Source organism: Elgaria multicarinata, chromosome 6 (genome assembly GCF_023053635.1).
Source record: "Elgaria multicarinata webbii isolate HBS135686 ecotype San Diego chromosome 6, rElgMul1.1.pri, whole genome shotgun sequence".
NCBI classification, from domain to species: Eukaryota; Metazoa; Chordata; class Lepidosauria; order Squamata; family Anguidae; genus Elgaria; species Elgaria multicarinata.
In genome coordinates, this window is record NC_086176.1 from 108675153 (window position 1) to 108699471 (window position 24319).

A 24319-nucleotide genomic window follows, 5' to 3' on the forward strand; every position below is an offset into this window, starting at 1 on the left:
AAAGCCTGGATCCCAGTATAGTATGTTATTGGCGTTCCAGGGTGATGTTTCTTACAATTCATTTAATGTGCAATTTTATGGCCCCAAGTTTGAAGTAGTTTGCAAAGTAGCATCATCCTCTCCCCACCACAACATGCACACACACACACACACACACACACACACACATTGAGAGAGAGAGAGAGAGAGCTTATATACTAAGCTTCAGCATATCTACATTCCTCCCTATATATGCCGTCTGAGATTTGAGATGTGTTGGAGCAGCCCTCCTCTACATTCCACCAACGCAAAACATGCATTATGGTGGAACATGGGAGAGAACTTTCTCTGTTGTGGCACCCTGGTTGTGGAACACCCTCCCCTTGAAGGCCTGACTGGTGCCAACGCTGGCTTCATTTCAGCACCAAGTTAAAACATGGCTCTTTATCAAAGCCTTTGAGGGCAAAATTCTCCATAGACACACATAGTTTTAATTGTTTTTATTGCTTTTTAAAAAAAATCTGTTGGTTTTAATTTGTTTATGATTTAATACGTTTTTAGCTGTGTAAATTATGTTTATGTTGTTCTGATTTTATCTGCACGCCGCCCTGAGATCCCAGTGATATAGGGAGGGATACAAATGTTTTAATAAATTAATAAATAATAAAATAAATTGTTGTGACTGGTTTTAGGCCTATTTAACTGCTGTGATTTCCAAATAAAGAATCCTGAACAGAGGTTAGGGGCCCTACTGGAGAATTATTAGAATTCCATGAAAATTACAATGGCAAAAGCTCACTTGGAGGAAACTGTGACATCTAAACAAGTTTAAAATCCGTTTCAAACTGGTTTAAATGTGCAGTGTAGCTATACACTTGGGGTGCTGGTGGAATTCCCTGCCTCTGGAGGTCAGGCAGGCGCCAACTTTGTATTCCTTCCGTTGCTGTTTCAAGAAGCCTTTGCTTAATGACCAACCGCAATTTATTTTGCACGTTGTTTCTTTTAAAATGTATGTTAATGTGTTTTTATTCTGTTTTTATTCTTTTTTATTTTCTCCACCTCTCCAAAATTCTGAATGGGGAGTGGTATCTAAATATCATAAATAAATAAATAAATAAATAAATAAATAAATAAAGCAAGCAAGAATATGTTGAAATTAGATTATTTGATTTACTCTAGCTTCAAACATGCAGCATAAAATGACATTTAAGTATTTTGCTGTCAGAACCTTAAGCTTCTGATATAAATTCAAACTATTTTAGTCTAGGTTTATTTCCTTTGGTAACTAGGATTTTACAATGAACAAATAGCTGGTGGATCAAAGACTCTAGGGGATATTTCTGTACAAAAACAATTAGCTTTAGGAAGCACCAGCTGCCTGTTGCGCCAGTGGTCAGTCTTGCATGTACAACAGAACGGGCAGAAATGCATGGGCAGTATTGAATACTGCCCAATGTTTCAACCAAAAAAAGGGGGTTCTTTACAACAATCAATGATATTTAATGCCTCTTATGGATCAGTAATAAGTTAAAGAAAAGGACACTTGATGAGGACTACATGGACAGATCTCACTGTGGAGAAGTCAGGAATAGGGTCTCCCAATCTGTATTGGGTCCACAGCTTTTTAAGTTATTCATAACAGACCTAGAGTTAGAGGTGAGCAGTGAGGTGGCCAATTTCAGTAATGACGCAAATTATTCACAGTGGCAAAAACAAAAAGGAATTGTGAAGAGCTCCAAAATGGATCTCTCCAAACTAGAGAAATGGACAATAAAACTAAGAACATAAGGAGAGCCATGCTGGAACAAACCTAGGGTCCATCTAATCCAGACTCTGTTCACATAGTGCCCAACCAGCTACTGACCAGGAACCCACAAGCAGGACATGAGCGCAACACCACCCTCCTCCCGCCCATGTTCCCCAGAAGCTTCTGTACATAGACTTACTATCTCTGTTAATGGAGGTAGCACTTAGCTATCAGGACTAGTAACCATTGATAGCCTTCTTTTCCAGGAATTTATCCAACCCCCTTTAAAGCCATCCAAATTGGTGGCCATCAGTACATCTTGAGGAAGTGAATTCCATGGTTTGACTGCACTGTGTGAAGAATTACTTCCTTTTATCTGCTCTGAATCTCCCACCAATCAGCTTCATGGGATGACCTCGGGTTCTAGTATTATGGGAGAGGGAGAAAAATGTTTCCCTATCCACATTCTCCACATGACACTTAATTTTGTACCTCTCTCCCCTTAGCTTTAATTTTTTTAAGCTGAACAATCCCAGCTGAGTGTAACATTTCCTTATAGGGGAATTGTTCCACCCCCTTGATCATTTTAGTTGCCTTTTTCTGCACTTTTCCCAACTCCACAATACCCATTTTACGTTGCGGGTGACCCTAGGTTCAAGTATTATTTATTTATTTATTTATTTATTACATTTTTATACCGCCCAATAGCCGAAGCTCTCTGGGCGGTTCACAAAAATTAAAATCATCATAAAACAACCAACAAGTTAAAAATACAAATACAAAATACAATATAAAAAGCACAACCAGAATAAAACCACGCAGCAAAATTGATATAAGGTTAAAATACAGAGTTAAAACAGTATAATTTAAATTTAAGTTAAAATTAAGTGTTAAAATACTGAGTGAATAAAAAGGTCTTCAGCTGGCGACGAAAGGAGTACAGTGTAGGCGCCAGGCGGACCTCTCTGGGGAGCTCATTCCACAACCGGGGTGCCACAGCGGAGAAAGCCCTCCTCCTAGTAGCCACCTGCCTCACTTCCTTTGGCAGGGGCTCACGGAGAAGGGCCCCTGTAGATGATCTTAAGGTCCGGGTAGGTACATATGGGAGGAGGCGTTCCTTCAAATAACCTGGCCCCAAACCGTTTAGGGCTTTAAATGTCAATACCAGCACTTTGAATCGGGCCCGGACCTGGACTGGCAGCCAATGAAGTTGTAAAAGGACTGGCGTAATGTGATCTCGCCAGCCAGTCCCTGTTAGTAAACGGGCTGCCCTGTTTTGTACCAGCTGAAGCTTCCGGACCGTTTTCAAAGGCAGCCCCACGTATAACGCATTGCAGTAATCCAAACGAGAGGTTATCAGAGCATGGATAACTGTAGCTAGGCTATCACTGTCCAGATAAGGGCGCAGTTGGTATATCAGCCTAAGCTGATAAAAGGTGCTCTTTGCCACTGAGTTCACCTGTGCCTCAAGTGACAGTTCTGGATCGAAGAGCACCCCCAAACTACGGACCCGATCCTTTAGGGAGAGTGCAACCCCGTCCAGGACAGGGCAAACATCACCTCGCCGGACAAATGAACCACCCGCTAACAGTACCTCCGTCTTGTCTGGATTGAGTCTCAGTTTGTTAGCCCTCATCCAGTCCATTACCGTGCCCAGGCACTGGTTCAGAACAGTCACTGCCTCACCTGGGTTTGATGAAAAGGAAAGGTAGAGCTGGGTGTCATCCGCATATTGATGACACCTCAGTCCACATCTCCGGATAACCTCCCCCAGCGGCTTCATGTATATGTTAAACAGCATAGGGGATAAAATAGAGCCCTGCGGAACCCCATGGCTTAGGAGCCACGGCACAGAGCAATAATCCCCCAGCACCACCTTCTGGAATCGGCCATCCAAGTAGGAGCGGAACCACTGCAACGCAGTACCTCCAACTCCCAGCTCAGACAACCTATCCAGAAGGATACCATGGTCGATGGTATCGAAGGCCGCTGAGAGGTCTAGGAGAACCAACAGGGTCGCACTCCCCCTGTCTCTCTCCCGACAGAGGTCATCCCACAGGGCGACCAAGGCAGTTTCTGTTCCAAAACCAGGCCTGAAACCCGATTGAAATGGATCTAGATAATCCGTTTCATTCAAGAGTGCCTGGAGTTGTCCTGCAACCACCCGCTCAAGCACCCGCTCAATTATGAGAGAAGAAGAAAAATGTCTCCCTATCCATGCATAATTTTGTACACCTCTGACATGTCTCCTCTTTGTCTCCTTTTTTCCAAACTAAACAATCCCAGCTATTGTCACCTTACCTCATAGGGGAGATGCTCCAGCCCAGCCTTCCTCAACCTGGGGCGCTCCAGATGTGTTGGACTGCATCTCCCAGAATGCCCCAGCCAGCTGGCTGGGGCATTCTGGGAGTTGTAGTCCAACACATCTGGAGCGCCCCAGGTTGAGGAAGGCTGCTCCAGCCCCTTGATCGTTTTTAGTTGCCTTTTTCTGTAAACGAGGTTAAATATGGCAAATGAGGTTAAATGTAAGTAAATGTAAAGTGATACACACTGGAGGGAAAATCTAACTTCACATTACACTGATGGGATGTGACTAGCAGTGACTGATTAGGAAAGGGATGTTAGGGTCATAGTATATATAGCTTAACGAAAACATCAATCCAGTGAGCAGCCGCTATGAAAAAGGTGAATACATTAAGAAAGGCATCAAAAATGAATCTGCCAATATCATAATGCCTTTATACAAATCCAAGATGCAACCTAATTTGGAATTCTGTTGGGTCATTGCACCTCAAAAAGGATTGGAAACGGAACAGAAAGGGACAGCCATAATTATCAGGGAGTTAAAGCGGCTCCTTTAGGAGGAAAAGGTTACAGCCTTCGGATCTATGTAGTTTCGAAAAATGGTTAATAGAGGTATATAAATATATGCATGGTGTCAAATGTGTCAATTTTCTGTGCTTTTTACCTTGCTATATCTGTGACAATTTGTATCAGATTTGTTTGAATTTTTGCACAGTTGTAGACCTTATCAGGTGGAGTATGGTTACCATGCCTCACGTGGTTAACTCAATAGGTGTCATTTTCATAGGCAATAGAATTTTTAGGCTTATAATAGTGGAATATCTTTTTGCACGTATGTGTGACTCACCTTAACTAAAGGGTCACTTGTGTGTGTGTGTGTAAATAATCCTATTTGTTAAGGTTTTCTTTTAATTTTCAGGTTGATAGGTTTATAGAGAGACGGTGGGTTTTTTTAATCATTTTCTGGAATAATAATTTCCATATTAATTTACATGTGCAAATATCCATGTGTTTTCCTATGTCGTAAATTTATTTTTAATATCTTATAGCTTTTTCCTTTTTTCATAATTTAATTCTTATTTTGCCGTATTTCTTTTTATCAGATTTTTTTGTTATGCTATTACTTTATATAAAACTATTCAAAATAAAAGACACGTCGTTATAGTGAGAGAGATAGTGGCTTGCTGATCAAGAGAGTTTCATGGAATAGAAACTAGGTTTCTTACATCTAACTCTGCCCATTGGAAACGTGAAACAGTAATCATACAGAGAAATGCTCTTGAGTTAAAAATCTGCAGTGAAAGCAAATTTTGCCTTCTTCTGTTTGAACACATTCTTGAATTTCAAGGCAACTTTACCACACTTTCTTTCCATCAGTTTTTTTTATTCTTTATATAGGCATCTAAAAAATTACACATATTGCACAAAAAAACATTGTCAGCACAATCCATCCTTAACTTTTCAAAATCCCTGCTTGTTTTCTCTCTGCTAGCTATATAAATAGGCTATCTCAATGCCCTGAAGGAAATATGAATGTCAAAAATATTGTGAACTTCAAGCAGGATGTGTGTCTGTGTGGAGGGGGCAGAATCACAATTTCAAAAATGTTTTCTTTCTCGATATGGGAAATTAGCTTAGAGATGATCCTTGAGGCTCTCTCCAACTTTAGGCATGTTTTTAATTGTTTTTAAAAAAGATTGTTTCTTAGATACATATAGGGCTCACCTACACCAAGCAGGATATTCCACTATGAAAGCGGTATATAAAAGGCAGGAGCCACACTGCTGCTTTATAGCAGTGTTGAAGTGCACTGACAACTGTAGGGCCCATTGACAGATAACATATACCGCTTTCATGCCACTTTCATAGTGGAATATCCTGCTTGGTGTAAATGGGTCATGGGCCTCAACAGTTGTCAGTGCACTTCATTACCACTATATAGCAGTAGTGTAGATCCTTCAGTGCACTTCAATACCACTATAAAGCAGTAGTGTGGCTCCTGCCTTTTATATACCACTTCCATAGTGGAATATCCCACTTGGTGTAGAAGAGCCCATAGACAACAACCTATAAACATCCACATTTGAGGATGTACATGGAGCTCTAGTCATCCCAGAACTGTTCCATTGCCCAATATCCAGCACTGATTCACATGCCCAGGTTGTGTGGACAGGAGCCACTGGATTGGGCTGATAAAAGTCAACCAACAATTTACAAACAATGAAGCGGAATTGTTATGAGATTTAGGGTGGAATCCTATTTGTGTTTAGACAAAAAAAAAAGTCCTACAATTCCAAGAATGCCGTGAATTGTAGGGCTTTTTTTCTGTCTAAACACATAGCATTCTTCCCCTGGCTCTGTCGCTGTTGCATGGGACTTGTGGGAAACAAAAAGTTTGGGTTCCTGTTATTAACATGGAGTGTTGTTGGTTTTTTGAAAGACCAGACGCTGGTGTCCATATATTTGAAAACCCATCTGTCAGAGTTCATATGAATGCACGAGTTGCCTTATCTGAGTGAGGCCATTGGTCCATCTAGCCCAGTTTTGTCTGTTCAGATGGGCAGTGACTCTCCAGGCTGTCAAGGACAGGTCTTTCCCAGCCTTGCTTCCTGAGGTCATTTTTCCTAGAGATGCCAAGGATTGAACAGGCAACCTTCTTCATGCCAAGTCAGGTCTTTCCCACTGCTCTCACGGGCAGTTCAAATGTTTAATCGGAGTCGCTTCGATAGGTTAAGGCACTGGTGTCTTATTTCCCATGTATGGGTTTTGCATTTAGGTGAGGGCAAAAAAGAGGATGCTTTAGCTGTAAAGCTCATGCAGCTCTTCCGTAACATGGCCAGAAATAGCTTCCAGTTGGTATGTGTGCTCTACAAATCCCTCACTAGGAAGCAGTTGATGTCCATTTCATGTCAATAAAGGTTATCCCCCGGTAGCCCCTTAATAGTCTCTTCTCCGTTGGTACGATGGGCAAAGATGACAATATGCAATTGCTGTATTTTAATAACACGGAAATGCAGGTCTGGGGATTATTCTGTATTTCAGTTTTTAATTCCCCAAACTCAAAAACATACAAAGGGATTTTGCTTATCTGTCTGAGCAGTCAATCACTTTGTGTACTTAATGGGGTCACAAATGCTTTGGCAAGGTCAGGAACTAGAATCATTTTATGTTTCATGGGGAGGGGGGGCGTTGCTCAGTAGTTTATTGCTTGTTTGTTTAGTGGGATCTTGTCATTTTCCTCAGATGTTTCTCAATATGTCTGCTTTGAAACTGTTTCCTCGTCAACCATTTCTGTCACGTAGCATGTAACCCTCCCTTGTCTTCCTAATCCCATTATGAAATCGTTCCTCGTGCCCGCCTAATTCCCTACATAAAAAGACAAAGCACCTATTTATTTAAGGGAGTTTCCCCCAATTGGACCCAAATGAATATTAAATTGCATTAAGCTGACACCTCTTTCTCCATTCCCCAAATTGTATGCTCTTTGGTCTCCATTACGTAAGCATATAATTCTGCTTTCCATGCTTTTGCTATAAAAGGCTTTTATCCACATTTGTCCCCAAATATGAAGGACACGCACAACAGCAAAGGTGATTCTTTTATTAGATCCTTCTTTATAGGTCTTTCCATTCCGCATGTTTTAGTATTCTGTACATTGTTAAAGTGTGTATAACCTTTCTCTGATGGAAGTTGATCCAGTGAATGGAATTGTGTTGCTCATTTTAGTTATAATTTCTTTAAGAGTGATGGAGCAGATTCAAGAGATACTTTTTATTGGTCAATTTCTTGTTGGACCTGCAGAAATGAAGCAAGGAGTATACAATTCAGTATTTTGATTATCCTCTGTCCATTTTTACCAGAAGAAAAACACTTAATTTTGGACATGCTCCAGCCAAAGATAAGCACTTCTAAGCTCCATTAATTTCAGTGGGAGAAAGGTGAGCTATGTGGTCTTAACTCTCTCACTTAAATTAATGGAACGTGTTGTGCTTTTCTATCAGCCATCTGAACTTATGCTTGTTTGCTCACAAGTAAGTACCAATGTGTTCAAATGGCATACTCCCCAGTAAGTGTGCATTAAATTATAGCCAAAGTAGACTATCAACTTATTCTGACTCTAATTCTGCAGGACCAACATGGGAATAACTCACTGATTTTTCTTTCTCACCTGTAACCTGCCTATCTTGTTAATGTCTTATCTGCCAACTTCCCGATTAGACTACTGCAATGCACTCTATACGGGGCTGCCCTTGAAGATGACTCGGAAGTTGCAGTTGGTGCAAAATGCAGCAGCAGGACTGCTCACTAGAACATCTTATAAAGACCGTATAACACTGGTCTTAAAAGAATTCCATTGGCTGCCTGTACGCTTCCGGTCAGAATTCAAGGTGTTGACGATGACATTCATAGCCCTATATGGTTTGGGACCTCGGTGCTTGAGGGAGTGCCTGTCCTTATATGTGCCTGACTGAGATTTGAGATCCATTGGAGGAGCCCTTCTCTGCGTCTCACCAACACAAGACATACATTATGGTGGGACGTGGGAGAGGGCTTTCTCTGTGGTGGCACCCCACTTGTGGAATACCCTCCCCTTGGAGCCCCGACTGGCGCTGACAATGGTTTCATTTCTGCGCCAAGTTAAAACATGGCTTTTTATCAGAGCCTTCAAGGGCTAACTCCCCATGGTTACACATAGTTTTAATTGATTTTAATTGTTTTATGGTATTACTTTTAAAATTTCTACCAGTTTTAATTTGTTAATGATTTAATACATTTTAACTGTAAATTATTTATATTTATATTGTTCCGATTTTATCCGTATGCCACCCTGAGATCCCAGTGAAAATAGGGTGAGATGCAAATGTTTTAATAAATAAATAAATAAATAAATAAAATAAAAACTTGAGAGTTCAGCCCAAATGCATAATTTAGATGGCAGATTGTAAAGAAAAAAGGAAAAAAGTACAAGGGCAAGTTCATAGCAGTAGACTCCTTCCCAACTGTTTCATGTCTGTAACTTGACAAATATAACTAAAGCATGCCCATTGCTATGAATAGCTACATTACATTCTCATCCATTATTAATTTCTAAAATATACAAAAGGGATTTGGCTCATATGTTAAGTGGCAGTGGAAATTATCTATCATTTTCCTCCCTTCATCCATTTACTGCTTTTCTCGAGCTTGGGGTCTCTTTTAATAGGTTCCCTTTCTGCTATATATGAATAATTGCCGCACTGCTCATACTAACACACAAGCTGAGGGCAAATCCTTGGTTTTTGGAAATTTTCCTCCATTCTAGTGTAATGTGGCCAGGAATATTTATGGGATTATTCCAGAACAAACCAGTGGTGGTCTTGATGGAGTACTGTGTTGGGCAGTGCTCCATTCTGGGAGTGTCTGCTGTGGGGCTCGAAGAACCCCACAAAGTCAGCTTGGTCATTTTCTTGAACTGTTTTATTAGGAGTTGATTAAACAGCAATAATATATCCCTTCCAGGTATGTGGGTTGTGGTATATTACTTGTTATACACACAAATATTCAAATAAATCAGGGATCCAGTATAGAGGCCAGTATCTAGATTTAATAAACGTTCTGGTAGTATCGTTGGTCAATGGCCCAAGGAGGTGTAATGAAGTTTCTGGAGTACATTGAGGAACTGTATGTTGCCTGAATTATCTCTCATCCAGGGCTTGTGGTCATCTGTTCCATATATCTCATCTATTGTGATCCAACTAATACTATGTTGGATCTGAGCTTTGGAGGTCTTGGTTTATAGCCCTGCTCCCTAGCATGAGTTTTGGGGGCAATGGAGAAAGCATATAATATGCATGCAGGGAATCTCAGTTCAATTTCCAGATTGCTAGTTGTTCTAGGAAAGTCACTCCCTCATACTCAAGCCTAATCTATACCAAGCAGGATATTGCACTATGAAAGCGATATCTGAAAGGCAGGAGCCGCACCAAGCAGGATATAGCACTATGAAAGTGGTATATGGTATGTGTCCAACAGTTGTCAGTGTACTTCAATACTGCTATAAAGCAGTAGCGTGGCTCCTGCCTTTTATATACCGCTTTCATAGTGCAATATCCTGCTTGGTGTAGATTAGGCCTCAGTTGCCCAATCTACAGAATTGAGGTACCCGTATTTCTCCGATTCTAAGACGCCATCGATTGTAAGACGCACACTAATTTCAGTACCACCAACAGAAAAAAAAAAAAGCTTTGATTCTAAGAAATAATAAACGCACCTGCGATTCTAAGACGCACCCTGTTTTTAGAGATGTTTATATGGGGGGAAAAGTGTGTCTTAGAATCGAAGAAATACGGTAATTATTTTACAGAGCTGTATTTTGAGGCCAAAAGACATTCATTGTAAATCAGAAATTTGAAGGGGTTTATAGATTATTATGATATGAATAAAAAATCCAGAGCAAAGCCTTTGACTGTGTGGATCATAACAAACTGTGGCAAGTTCTTGGTGGTATGGGGATACCAAGTCATCTTGTCTGCTTCCTGAGGAATCTGTATAATGAACAAGTAGCAACGGTAAGAACAGACCACGGAACAACGGACTGGTTTAAGATTGGGAAAGGAGTACGGCAGGGTTGTATACTCTCACCTTACCTATTCAACTTGTATGCAGAACACAACATGCGACATGCTGGGCTTGACGAATCCAAGGCTGGAGTTAAAACTGCAGGAAGAAACATTAACAATCTCAGATATGCAGATGACACCACTTTGATGGCTGAAAGCGAGGAGGAGCTGAGGAGCCTTATGACAAAGGTGAAAGAAGAAAGTGCAAAAGCCAGGCTGCAGTTAAACCTCAAAAAAACCAAGATTATGGCAACTAGCTTGATTGATAACTGGCAAATAGAGGGAGAAAACGTGGAGGCAGTGACAGACTTTGTATTTCTGGGCGCAAAGATTACTGCAGACGCTGACTGCAGCCAGGAAATCAGAAGACGTTTACTTCTTGGGAGGAGAGCAATGACAAATCTTGATAAAATAGTTAAGAGCAGAGACACCACACTGACAACAAAGGTCCACATAGTTAAAGCAATGGTATTCCCCGTAGTAACCTATGGCTGCGAGAGATGGACCATAAGGAAAGCTGAGCGAAGGAAGATAGATGCTTTTGAACTGTGGTGTTGGAGGAAAATCCTGAGAGTGCCTTGGACTGCAAGAAGATCAAACCAGTCCATACTCCAGGAAATCAAGCCAGACTGCTCACTTGAGGGAATGGTATTAAAGGCAAAACTGAAGTACTTTGGCCACATAATGAGAAGACAGGATACCCTGGAGAAGAGGCTGATGCTAGGGAAAGTGGAAGGCAAAAGGAAGAGGGGCCGACCAAGGGCAAGATGGATGGATGATATTCTGGAGGTGACAGACTTGACCTTGGGGGAGCTGGGGGTGGCGACAGCCGACAGAAAGCTCTGGCGTGGGCTGGTCCATGAAGTCACGAAGAGTCGGAAGCGACTGAACGAATAAACAACAAGCCAGTTAACATTTTATTTTGAGGGGAAGATTTGATGGACAGATTTTGTGTCATCTTCAGGCCTGTTGCTATTATGGAAGGAACTTTGGCTAGCAACTATGAAGTACTGTATGCAAAACTTTCTGTCAGCCCTGTTTTCAGTTTTGACACATCATAATCTGGATTAATTAGGTTAATCCGTAGGGCATTAATGTGCAGAGAATCCTGCCTTTGACAGACTTGATGATTCCTAGTTATTTGAAGATTTCCCTGTCCTCTCACTCTAGATCCCTGATGGACATTTTGTTTGCCAATTTTTGGCTTTTAATGGTTTTTAATATAAGATTGGTTCTTCTCTGTGGCATTTTTATGATAGCTATGCTATCGCCCAGAGAGCTTTGGTTATTGTGCAGTATTGAAATATAATAAATAAATAATTTTGTGAATTGTCCTTTATATTGGTTGAAATACTTCCAAAGAAGTGCATGAATGTACGCTCAGATATTTTCATAGTTTGTCTGTGATTATACCTGTATTAACCACAGGGATAAGGGGGCTTTAACTCCTGGCCCAGCATCTCATGGAGCCCACTACCTAGCTAGGATTCACAACTTTCAAATAAATTGGAGCAAATCTCTAACCCTTGTAGAACCCAAGATATGAGGCAAAATGTTCAGGCGCTTCCAGTAATTTTGTGAGAAATGGACAATCCTAGATAGAATCAATCCTAACGCTCCCCTCCCCCCAAAAAACCCATTTTTTTTACTGCTTGTAATCATTAAAAAAAAATCTACCAATGTAAATAAAGCCTGCCATTATATCCTCTGTGTGTGTGTGTGTGTGTGGTGTTGGGAGGGGGAGACTGTGGCCTTAGCTAAACGAGGGGTTATCCCGGGCTGATACCCGGGATCGCCCCTGTGCGTCCAGATGACGCACAGGGGATCCTGGGCTCAGGTAGGAATCAACCCTCCCTTGCCCCGGGATAATGGCCCCCACTTTTGGCCTGGTATTTCCCGCGGTCTCGGGCTGGTCCCAAGACCACGAGTATGTAGTCCGTTCCACGGCTTTTCCCAGCTCCGCGCAATTACTCGCGCATAGCCGGGAGAAACTGTGCCCATGGGGGGCAGGGTGGGGAGGAGAGTGGGATTTTTTTTAAAAAAAATCCACTTAACCGAGCACACGAGCATTCATGCACATCTGGCCCCTTTAAAAACAAATTTTAAAATGGCGGACGCGACGGCTCTCCTCGTGAGCTCGTCACACCTGACGTGTAGACGAGGGCGACATCCCGCGATACTTGCATCACAGGGTCTCCCCTCGTCCGGCGCAGATTTAAAGATAGGTCTAGCTAAGGGCTGTTCCTGTCTGGCTTTGATTTACATCAGTATTGCAAAGTAGTCTATGGTTGTTATTCACATATTGCTGGGAGGGAGAGTAGTGTATGACATCACTGCAGTGTAGTCCAGGGTTGTTAGCTTAGTTGGGTAGTGGCTTGGCCTTTTTTTCTTTATTTATTCCTTTTTTAGGAAAATGCAGTGGGGGTAGCAATGAAGTATTTAATGAAAAAAAGGGATAGTTTGCTTCATTTCTTTCATGAAATATTTAATGCATTTAATGTTCTTCTGAACTCACTGTTTGGAATCTTCCAATATGTACTGTGCATAAATCCGAAAAAACAAAAATATTCCGTATGTCTGATGAAGTGGGCTGTAGCACAGAAAAACTTATTGCAGAATAAATTAATTTCTCTTTAAGGTGCCACAAGACTCTTTGTTTTTGCTGTTAACGTTTCTTCGAATTGATGTTCATGCAGAAGATGGAGGCATATGGGTGGGACATATGTGGAACAAGAGGATGTTTTTTTTAAAAAAAAAAATTGAATGTCTAATATGAGTTATAAGAGCTGGTGTCAGGCTTCAGGCTTCCTCCCCAGGGTCTCCATAAAATAAATTTCCAAGTGGGGTATTTGATGCATGTTGTCTGTACTGCATATGCATGTAAATAAACACCAGATGGCCATTTTATGTTTATTTATTTATTATTTATTTATTGCATTTCTATACCGCCCAATAACTGGAGATCTCTGTGCAGTTCACAAGAATTAAAACCATCAAGTACAATTCAAGGTATAAAACAAACCACAAGATAAAAGCACAACCAGGATAAAACTGATCAGCAATGCAGAGAATTATACAGATTTAAAACCGCTTTTAAAACAGCAAAGTTAAAAGAATAAGATGGTAAACTGTTAATATACTGGGAAAAGAAGAAGGTCTTCAACTGTTCTTGAAAAGGGTAAGGCGTAGGTGCTAGGCAAACTTATCTAGAGATCTCATTTCACAGCCAGGGTGCCACAGCAGAGAAGGCCTTCCTCCTGGTAGCAATCTGGGGAGGCTTACTATAAACATATTGAAATATATTTTGCTAGTGGTCAGTGGCCCAGCGAGTTGTCCTTTTCTGTCCATGGCTATGTATTTTGTGCCTCTTTCTCCTGCATTTTGCCATGATGAAGCAGCTGGAGGTAAAAACCTCCCAAAAGCAGCAAAGCCAACAGCAGTGTGCTAGGCCTAGCCAGAAAGGCAGAGAGTGAGGCAGTCGCTGTAGGGCTTTCCAAGGGATCTTATCTGCTATATCATCACACCACATCCTAGTGGGCTACACAAAGCCCATGAGAGCCACTTTGATGCAACGGCTAGAGTTTTAGATGTGGGGAATCCATATTTAAATGCACAGAGAAGAAAGTACTGTTCTGTTTTGTGGTGTGTGTTTTCGTGGTTTCTTCCTGTGCTTCTACTTCAGCACGAAATCTGGAGTGTGGACAGCTCCTGTGGGCAGATGTGTCCTCAACTTTCTTGCACAGTTCCTTTCAAATGACTACACAGGTGTGAACCAGTTTGGAGCATAGCCAGAGGTTCTTTCCACCTTAAAATAAGCTTTATTGGCTTCACAGAGGGATGGCCATCCGCTTCTGTCAACGTCGTGGATGGCTCAACAAGGAAGCAGCGTCTCCACAAGTGGGACGGGAGGGAATATACGAATGAATTAAAGGATTGCGTTCGCACATGCCACCATGCTTTGCTTCTAAGAGATTTCCTTAACAGTTGGGCCAATTTACAGAATCCACTGTAAGGGACCACAAAGTATCCCCACAATCTTCATATGGAAGCACTGCAAGAACTGGTGAACGTATGAAGTTGCCCTTTACCAAGTCAAACAACCTCAGCCATCTTGCCCAGTACTGTGTGCTCTGACTGGCAGCAGCTCTCGGAGGTCTCGGCCCTGCTCTCCAACATCCATTTTTATCTGGAAGTGCCAGAGGTTGAACCTGACACATTCTGTTGCTGAGCCACGGTCCCTCCACGTGCTAAGATTTGAAGCCAAAATCACCTTCCGCTCAGGCTGGTAGAATGAGCAGCGTTATTAGCCCTAAGCAGCTTCTAGGAAGCCAGGCATGCAGTGTGTGTGTGTGTGTGTGTGTGTGTAACAGAGAGAGAGAGAGAGAGAGATGATCATGACATTGGCTCTTTAAACTCTAGCATTAATGCTGTAATAAGCTATATAGTCAAAGCATGCCTGCCAGCAGATGAAAGAGGATAGACCTTGATCTGCCTTGTAAATTTCCACTGGTCTGCTTTGTCTCTCTTGACTGTGAGTTTTTCCACAGTTGATGTCTCTTCTGCAAGTCCAAAAAAAGGCATAAAGATACTATCAGGCAGACATGGTTGCATACCAAGCGGACACTTCAACCAAATCATGTCCCCATTTTCAGCTGATACACGCTGAGGCGACTTTCTGTCGGCAGCGAAAACAAAGCAATGCAAACATTGCTGGCCGAACCTAAAAGGGGGCGGGTTGGGTTGTGCTTGTGAGGCTCAGTAGAGCATCCAAGTTGTCTAATATTCTAGAAAAGACAATGGCAAACGTCACTCCAGATCCCCTGAGCAACAGCATAACCCACCAAATAAATGGATTGCTGTTTGCAAGAGTTTGGCTTTACTGCTTTCAATTATTTTTGCACAAATTGAAACCATTTAAAGTAAATAGAATATTTCAGATTTTTCCAGGGTGGTTAAAGCTTTCCCTTTCTGAACAGGAATTCTGTAGGTCAGCAGGTGTGAGCATGAGTATCTTTGTTACCACCGAAGAAAGGTGGTTTGTTTTCTTGGCGTACATTGCGATGCACGTAGAATTTGCAGAGAGATGCGCTGGTATTATCTGTTCCACAGTTGGCACGAGTGCTGAAGAACGAAGCCAGTCTGTAACATGTCAGGGAATGGAAAGCGAAACTAGTTGCGGACCAAGACTCCTGGCACCATTTCACTCATGGGGCAGTAACAAACTGGTGTTTGCCATCAAGTATAAACATACCAGAGAGCCTCAGCCAGTTGGGAAAGACACATGGGTTTGCAAACAAATGTTTCTCCTGTCCACACTGTACATTTTTGAAATGCGCACTGAAAATATTCTAGGTATATACCCCAAAAAAGTGCCACAGCTATCATGGCCACTTTATACACTATTGGGGTGTCCCTGCGACACCCCACCCACCCCATGTGTGCCATAATACCTGGCAACAGCACATTAAGCATTGGTGAGAAAGAGTCCTTATGCGTGTACAGCCCAATCAGGATTCCTAATTGGATGGAGGAGCATTCAGAAACTTCAGGGGGTTCAGAATGAGGCAGTCAGATTGTTAACTGAGACTTTGCTGATTTGATCGTATCGCTCCAGTACTTGAAGATTTCCACTGACTTCTTCACACTGTGAAGTGCTGGTGATGATGCATAAAATAGCCCAAAATAGCAAGGGTAAACTGAAAGACCGCCGTCTTCCATATGAGCTTGCCCATTGGCTGAGATGGTGATCTGAGGCCCCGCCCCAGGGCTCCCACTTTTAGAAGTTAGATGGGTGGCTATCAAGACGCGGCCTTCTCTTTCATGGCACCCAGGTTGTGCAGCGCCCTCTCCAGAGATATTCACATGGGTACTTGCTTCTTTCTTCTCAGCAGCACGTTAAATTTGGTCTGTTTAAACAGGGTACTATGCCGATTATTTCCTGCTGCTGCTTTGAATCGGCTGTTTTATTTATTTAATTTTAGTCCAGTTTTTGTTTTGATCTGTTTTATATTTTATCTCTGAATTACATTTTTAATTTTCTAGATTAGCTGCCTTGGAGGCTGATTTGTGGGACGAAGGCATAGAAATATTTTAAATAAATAAATACTGGTTAGCAGAAGAAGGAGAAGGCAAATGTGCAGGAGGTCCTTCATGGAGGCTGTAATCTGATCTTTAATGTACTGCAGCAGCCTTTTGATTCAGAGTAGCATTAAATCCTCTGGAGCAAGGCCAGATATGATCGTCTGTTGCTATCTGTGTGATCTTTTAGGTGCCTTTGTGGAGGGAAACTGCACGAAAGTAGCGGTGAAGCTATGGCTGTTTCTGAGCTGCATCTGTTCATGGGGACTTCCTGTGGTTTTGCATTCGATCACAGACTAGATGGCTCAGACAGTCTGGTAAACTTTGGATCTGTCTAGATAGATACTTCTATCCGAAGCCACCAACTCAGACATCTGCTTTGCTTGTGGGGTCGAGAGAGCGGCGTCATTGCGGTTGATTAAATAAATAACTTTACCATTGCAAAGGCATGGGAGGGCGGCAGGTTTACCCTGGACTATACCGGCAGTTCCCATAGCAGTTCTGATGTAGAAGCATTTTCATTCTAGAAATTTATTTATTATTTATTTATTTATTACACTTATATACCGCTCCCATAGCCAGGGCTCTCTGGGCGGTTTACAGAAATTCTAAAATTGAGGTTAAAACAAGTATACAAAATTTAAAACTCTAAAACACAGAACATACACACATAAAGTTTTAAAACCGATTAAAAACTAAACATGTGGGTAATTAGGATGTACCGCCATATGCCTGGGCAAAGAGGAAAGTCTTAACCTGGCACCGGAAAGATAGCAGCGTTGGTGCCAGGTAAGCCTCGTCAGGGAGATCATTCCATAGTCTGGGGGCCACCACCGAAAAGGCCCTATCCCTCGTTGCCACACTCCGAGCCTCTCTCGGAGTAGGCACCCAGAGGAGGACCTTAGATGTTGAACGTAGTGATCGGGTATATTCACATCGGGAGAGGCGTTCCGTCAGGTATTGTGGTCCCTGACATGCCAAGGTTATCAAGGTTCATGCCGACCTTGATAACCAAACATTGTTCACATGATCTAGTATACACTGTGGCATCTTAAAAATAGAGCGAGATCATTTTTAATGAAAACGTCCTAATGGTTAGAGCGGTTAGACAATGGAATCAACTGCCTAGGGAGGTGGTGGGCTCTGCGTCACTGGAGGTATTCAAGTAAAGACTGAACAGCCATCTACTCAGGGATACTTTAAACTGGATTCCTGGACTGAGCAAGAGGTTGGAGTTGCTGGCCTAAATGGCCACTTCCAACTCTGTGATTCTGATTCCCCATTTCTGTTTGGCAAACATACTGTGAGGCCTCAGAATGATGGGTCTTGAGTTAGTTTGGTACATTTGCCAGGGCTCGCGTCATCCGTGCACAGTAGAGGGAGGGGATTCATCCTTTTCCCGCATCATCCTGCTGGTAACAGGCCTTGCTCCCAGGGTGCAACTAGATGAGGCGGTGGAGGACCTATGATCGTATTTCCCACGCTTTCCAAGAGGTCCATGCAGCTGCAGGAGGCACAGTTCGCGTTGCCAGAATGGGGGTCCAACGCATTTCCCCCACCCCACCCTCCCCACTGCACCATTTTTCCAAGCCAGTCACAAACACACAACCTATGTGTGGGGCACAACATACAGATGCTAAAGGCTACAGAACTGATCCAGCTATGCAAAAGGATATTGGTGAAAAGCAAGAGGTCAGTCTCCTCCCACTTATGTTCCCCTTTTTCAACTAATTCCACAATTTACTACCCGACTTGGCCCTGCATACTTTACAGACACGATCCAGTCAAAGACAATCCCTTTTCCCCACTTTGATTTATACGGGAGTGATAAGCAAATGCTGAAATATTTCCCACTGAAATCAGTTTACATGATTAAGCAGAGCTGGATCATGCCCTCTGTTAATTTTTACACACAGAAACACTGAAAAAGAAGTATTTTCTTTACAGCTTCTCTGCTGATTACCTGAAAGTTATTCTCACCTCCCATTGGCAACCAGGCGATTGTCTATTAACAACCCTGCCATTAAAATTGTACATTTTAGTGCAGGGAAACAACTTGATAAAATCAATATTGGACAGATAAATGTAATGCCACCTGTAATACCCTCTTCATCTTTGAAAGGCTGGTATTGTTGGAGTTCTGCACCCCCAAAATGTAGTATTTTATCCCAAAGAGGTTTTTTCCTTGTTCGTCTAAGCCTCGAGGAGAAATTTACCATGAAAGCACTAACTGTACTTTGGCCAAAAGGCTCTTCGGTGGTGCTGTGGTTAACCAAAAATAATATCGCGAGATTGTTTTGTACATGTTTAGGTTACCTTTTGCCATTATCAGTTTATTCCACTAACAACCATGTCACAAAGCGAACTTGAGCAGTTTGCCAAAGTAGCGCATCTCACTTGAAGAACAACGGCTTCTTTGGTGGATGACGACAGCTCCCTGCTATGGATTTGCCCACCACATGACGGGCCTCTTACATCCTGGGTTAGCTGGTGTACCAGCGAACCGAAATCCTCATCAGTGATAACTATGAGGACCTCAAGCCATGATAACTGCAGAGAGGGTTGTTGCTTGGGAATTTAGCCCATATGAGGCAGTTTCAAGGGAATGTAAACGGTCAACATGCTAATATGGTCATTAAAACCTATATGTTAACAACAACAAAATAACCCTACCTGTTTACATTAAAGAAAACCACATAAATGAATTCCGCAGATTAACACTGATTGGCTGAGTAATTTGGACAATTTATTACAAAAGCAATATTTGGTTTTTCTAGGAAACATTTTTTCAGGAAATTAGCAACCACAGAATGAGATGGGGTGCTGGCCGTTCATAGCAATGTCTCCATTGCTTTGCTAAGGGGCTGCTTTGAAGTTCTGCTCCCAAGAAAATGGTGGTTGGGTGTAAAGGCTCACCCCCACGGGGAACCTTCTTACCCAAGCATCCCCTATGGGGATTCAGCTTTTGCTCCCAAGTTTGCCCAAGTTTTCCTAAGGGCAATTCCGCAAAGCAGGTTCCTAGCAAAACTACAGGAAAACATATTGGTGTTTTTGTCAGAATGCTGCTTTTTGGAGTCTCAAATAGACTCAGAAAATGAAGCAAACTATTTCCATCATAAAAAAAAAAACCTTGGTTAATTTCTGAGTCTGTCCTAGTTGGGTGGATCTTGTGAACGTGTGTGGGTATAAACAAGTTTAAAATCTGTGTCAGAAATATATTCGTGTTTAACTGTCTCACTGGAAGTTTGGTATTATTTTTATTCAGAACAGCACGTGGTTAAATCTTTCCCATTGGAATTGATGGGACTTGAGAGTGTTCCATCATGCCCTTATATAGAAGTTCCAGACTGTATGCTGGTCTTTGGGTTCTGCCTTTTATAATCTGACCTTAATCAGAAGTTTAATCAGAAGTCGTTCAGTGTGGCTTCGTTCCAGGCAAGTTAACAGAGCGCTGCAGACTTAAGGCTAAACTACAGTCTATTTTAAAATCGATAGCGTGCAACTCACCTTCATAAGTTGTGAACCGCCCAGAGAGCTTTTTGTGAACCGCCCAGAGAGCTCCGGCTATTGGGCGGCATAGAAATGTAATAAATAAATAAATAAATAAATAAATAAAAATGTTCTTTTCCCCTCCACATACCTGGATTGGGCCCACCACACGTGGTTAGAGGTTTTAAACCTTCCCCGCAGCTGTCGCCCTCCCTAAATTCACACACACACACACACACACACACACACACACACACACACACACACACAGGCCCCTTTCAGAAGACATCTTAAACCATGGCTTTAATCATGGTGGTTAAGCCAGAAAGCCAGGCCACGTTCAGAAGACACCTTAAACCATGGCTTTAACCACAGTGAATAAGGCTTTTGCTTTATTCACTGTGGTTGGTTTAAGGTGTCTTCTGAACACAGCCTGGCTTTGTGGCTTAACCACTGTGGTTAAAGCCATGGTTTAAGGTGTCTTCTGAATGGGGGCAGAGAGAGAGAGAGGTTAAAAAGGTAAAAACCTCCATTGGTTCCAGTGGAGGTTGTTATTTTCCCTCTTTCTTTAGCTTCTGCACGTGGGCGTGGGGGAGAAAGGATGTAGCAGGGGAGGTTTAAACCTCCTCCACCCACTCACAGTGGTCCCAGTCAAGATTGGGTCCTCGCTGGCTTACTTGGAAGTAAAAAAGAAAGCAAGGATCAGCGTCACACTAGGTATCGAATATACCATGTAGTTGAGCCCTTAGTGTGTCAAGTGCTGTGTAATCCACCCTCAGAACAGCCAAGGGAGGTGCTAGGTGGTGCTGACATACTCTGCCCACAGACGCAGGGCCTGCTGCCATCAAAAGAACGTGGCTTCCTTAAGACCACCCTGTGGACTGGAATTTGAGCCCACAGCAGTCCACGTTCCGAGTTGACTCATGGGGGTCACGCTGTCTTTCACGGCCCGTTATTAATGAGCAAGGAGGTACAAGGCCTTTGCCAACATTGCTGTGCTTCTGTCACAGTGTGGCAGTTTGTACATAGTCTTACCCACATCCTTATAAATTACGGAGCGGGATGTGTTTTATCTTCCCTTGAAATGATTGCTGAAATGTGGCTTTTATCTGGACTCCTGCCAAGCCCTTGACAGAGGCGGAATTTAGAAGTCAGTGTTAAAAAAAAAAAAAAAATGAGGGGCAGGGGAGATACTCATTAATTGTTGTTTTTCCCCTTTATGGGCATCCCAACATAAAATAACAGGCATAGCTCTTCCGAAGGATGCCAGAAAGCAGATAGCGGCCACTTCCTACTTATCACAGGCTTGACTGTGTCACAGTAACTGCAGAATACAATATCAAGAAAGGACAGAGGAGGAGGAGGAGGAGGAGGCTTCCGAATCCAGACCCAAACGAGGAGCGTGGTGGGAGGGCTGTTTCGGATGCATTTCTTCCAAATGGTGATTGCGATTAGTGAGTGCCGAGCATTTTTGCAAGTGCTGAATTCTGAGCAGCTTAGTTGAGGAGAGAGGAAAAGACGCAGGATGAGCAGAACGGAAGCCACACCGGAGACCCATTGGCCAGTCTCCCTCCCTCCTCCCCCTCCCTCATAAATGTTTATGGGGGAAGTACTAGGAGGAATAGAAGGCAACGCAACTGCCACACTCCCACCAGAATGTGCATTCTGACACACAAGATAAGAACCTGCACATGAACCTTTTGCAAGGAAGCTGCTGGTTTAGCCGCCCCCAACCTAATACTCTCCAGATGAGTTGGATAGGAGGTATAACCAAACATCTCTAGAGAGGACCAGGCTGGGGGAGGTTGTTCTCCTTGTTTGCTCCTTTTCGGTCTGAGGAATCCGTTCTTTCAACCCACTCTTTCTTACACCAGACATGGCTTCTCAGAAGGAATGATTCAACTTCTCCCTCTCTTTCTCTCTCTGGCTTTCACGCACTCTCTCCTTACACTGTCCTTTCTTGTTTCCAGAAATTTCCAGAACTGAAGTTTAAGTACGTGGAGGAGGAGCAACCTGAGGAGTTCTTCATCCCTTATGTCTGGTCCCTGCTGTACAACTCTGCTGTGGCACTCTACTGGAGCCCGCAAGATGTCCAGCTCTTCACTATGGATTCTGGTTGAAAGGCCGAACAAGTCCAAAGCCAGTGTGTAGGTGTGACCGCCCCCCTCTCCCAGAATGCCTCCCTTCGACCTGAAGCCTACTAAGAAGGAAGTTTGTTACTATTGTACAGTCCCAGTGCGGTTTTCAGGGGTCATGCTAGAAGTCAGAAAATTGTGGGGACTGCAACAAGATTGGATGCTAACTTTTATTTATATATTTGTAAAACCAGGATATTTTTCATTGGCAATGGATGTTGGGTCAGGGGTGTTAAGTACAAAGCAAGACGTTAGCAGTGAAGAATTAAAAATGGGTGAATGCAGGAAAATAAATTTTGATTTAGGAAGGCCTTCAAGCTTCTTGTGGGCCTGGTTGTGCTCCACCCACCCGTTTTTTTTGTTTTTGTTTTTCTCATTTGACCATTGCAACAGTCTTCCCCCTTTTAGTATTGTATGTAACTGAAATGTTGTCTGAATTAATTCAGTTTAAAATACCTTACCACATTAATGATATTTCGTATTGAGGATGTTTAACCAGGATACATGATTTTGCTAAGGCGCTAAAAATTGTCATTCTGGCTATCAATATTTATGAAAGTATTGTAACAAAATTAAGAGTAGTGCATCAGAAATCGCTTCTGCGCAAGATCATCCATCTCAATAAGGCTTATTCAGGAGATGCTCCCTTTGGATCATGCCCATTTGCTTCCAGGGTGTGTGTTATTGTACAGATGCCTATTGCACATGTTTTCTTGTACTCTTTGAAATAGTGAAGAAAAGCACTATTATGATAGTGATCAAAATCCCTTCCAAACGGAAATGCACATATTATGCTTTCAGGAAACCAGAGAAATGCAGAGAGAGATGCATATATACCTCTGAATGTTTTAAAATGAATATTCTACAATACGCTTTTTCATCCTTCCTGGTTTAAAGGGAATTGGCAAAATCTTGTATTAAGTTGGAGGAGGGAATGTTTAATGTAAGATCATCTTTTCACATGGAATGTGGGATTTTGGTGGTTTCCTTCAAATGCACAGTACAGCATGCAGCACTGCAGTGGAAAAGGAACTGATAGATTATACTAGTTTATTGCCTTGCCCAGCATGGTCTATTACAGAACAAATATGGCACAGTTTATTACATTGAGGAACGAGCCAACACTCTTCTGAACAGCTTTATGCAGGATATTTTGCTTTATTTTATTTTTTACCTCCTGACAAATGTTAGAACTGTGTTTTTCCTTCTGCCTTTTTATAGGCAAGGTCATGTAAGGTATTCTGCACAATTCAAACTTAAAAGGGCCTTCATATTTATTTAAAACTGCAAATGTAGAGACACGTACATAGCAAAAGTGTTCATAGGATTTTGCACAGAGACAGATTTGGGGAAAGCGGCAATACGGAGACTGAATTGTCAGCATTTTCGGTGTAAAATATGGGAAGGTGACTGAAAATAGAAGTAACATTTTATGCTGCGCTTGGGTTTGTTTGATTTTCTTTTTTGATATCTTGGTCAAAAGAGGGGAAACTCTTTGTAGTGTTTTCTGCAACCCTTCTCTTTAAATAAAGGACTGTTGGACTGCACAGGTCGGAAAAGTCGGTGTTTTAAAGGTGCACTTCTAAGCTGCAAATTGTAAGGATTCTCTGAATAGCTGAACGTTTTATTTCAATGAGCTACTGTGAAATAGCTAATGTTGTAAGTACGGGATGCTCTTAAATCGACTGGATTCATCATTGATTGAAAGCACCCAAAAGAACATCACCCTACACATTCCTACCAGGTCACCTGGGGCGTTAGATTGGGATGAATGTCGTTCAATCATTTAATCAAAGGCCGGTCAAGAGAGCAGCCCATGCGTTTCAGCCTGGCACATCCTAATGACACATGGAGTTGTTGGAACGCAAGAGAAGTGTTTGCTCTCAGTCGAGTTTTCCCTTTGCATTTTAATTATGAGTCAGCAAGCTTAGAACTGGAGAAGCCTTGGTCTACTGCTGAAACAGCAGAATGGGCCCAAGACAGGAGAT

General features: G+C 42.4%; 1 protein-coding gene across 2 annotated transcripts in view; it reads left to right on the top strand.

Moving 5' to 3' along the window:
- DYM (dymeclin) overlaps positions 1 to 23878 on the top strand; it is a 228634-nt gene extending 204756 nt beyond the window's left edge. For both annotated transcript variants that reach the window (XM_063128261.1, XM_063128262.1), the window contains one exon: positions 22167 to 23878. In XM_063128261.1, the coding sequence (XP_062984331.1) occupies positions 22167 to 22316 (150 nt within the window). In that variant the 3' untranslated portion in view covers positions 22317 to 23878. The remainder of the gene's footprint in view (positions 1 to 22166) is intronic.
- The last annotated feature ends 441 nt before the right edge of the window (positions 23879 to 24319 follow it).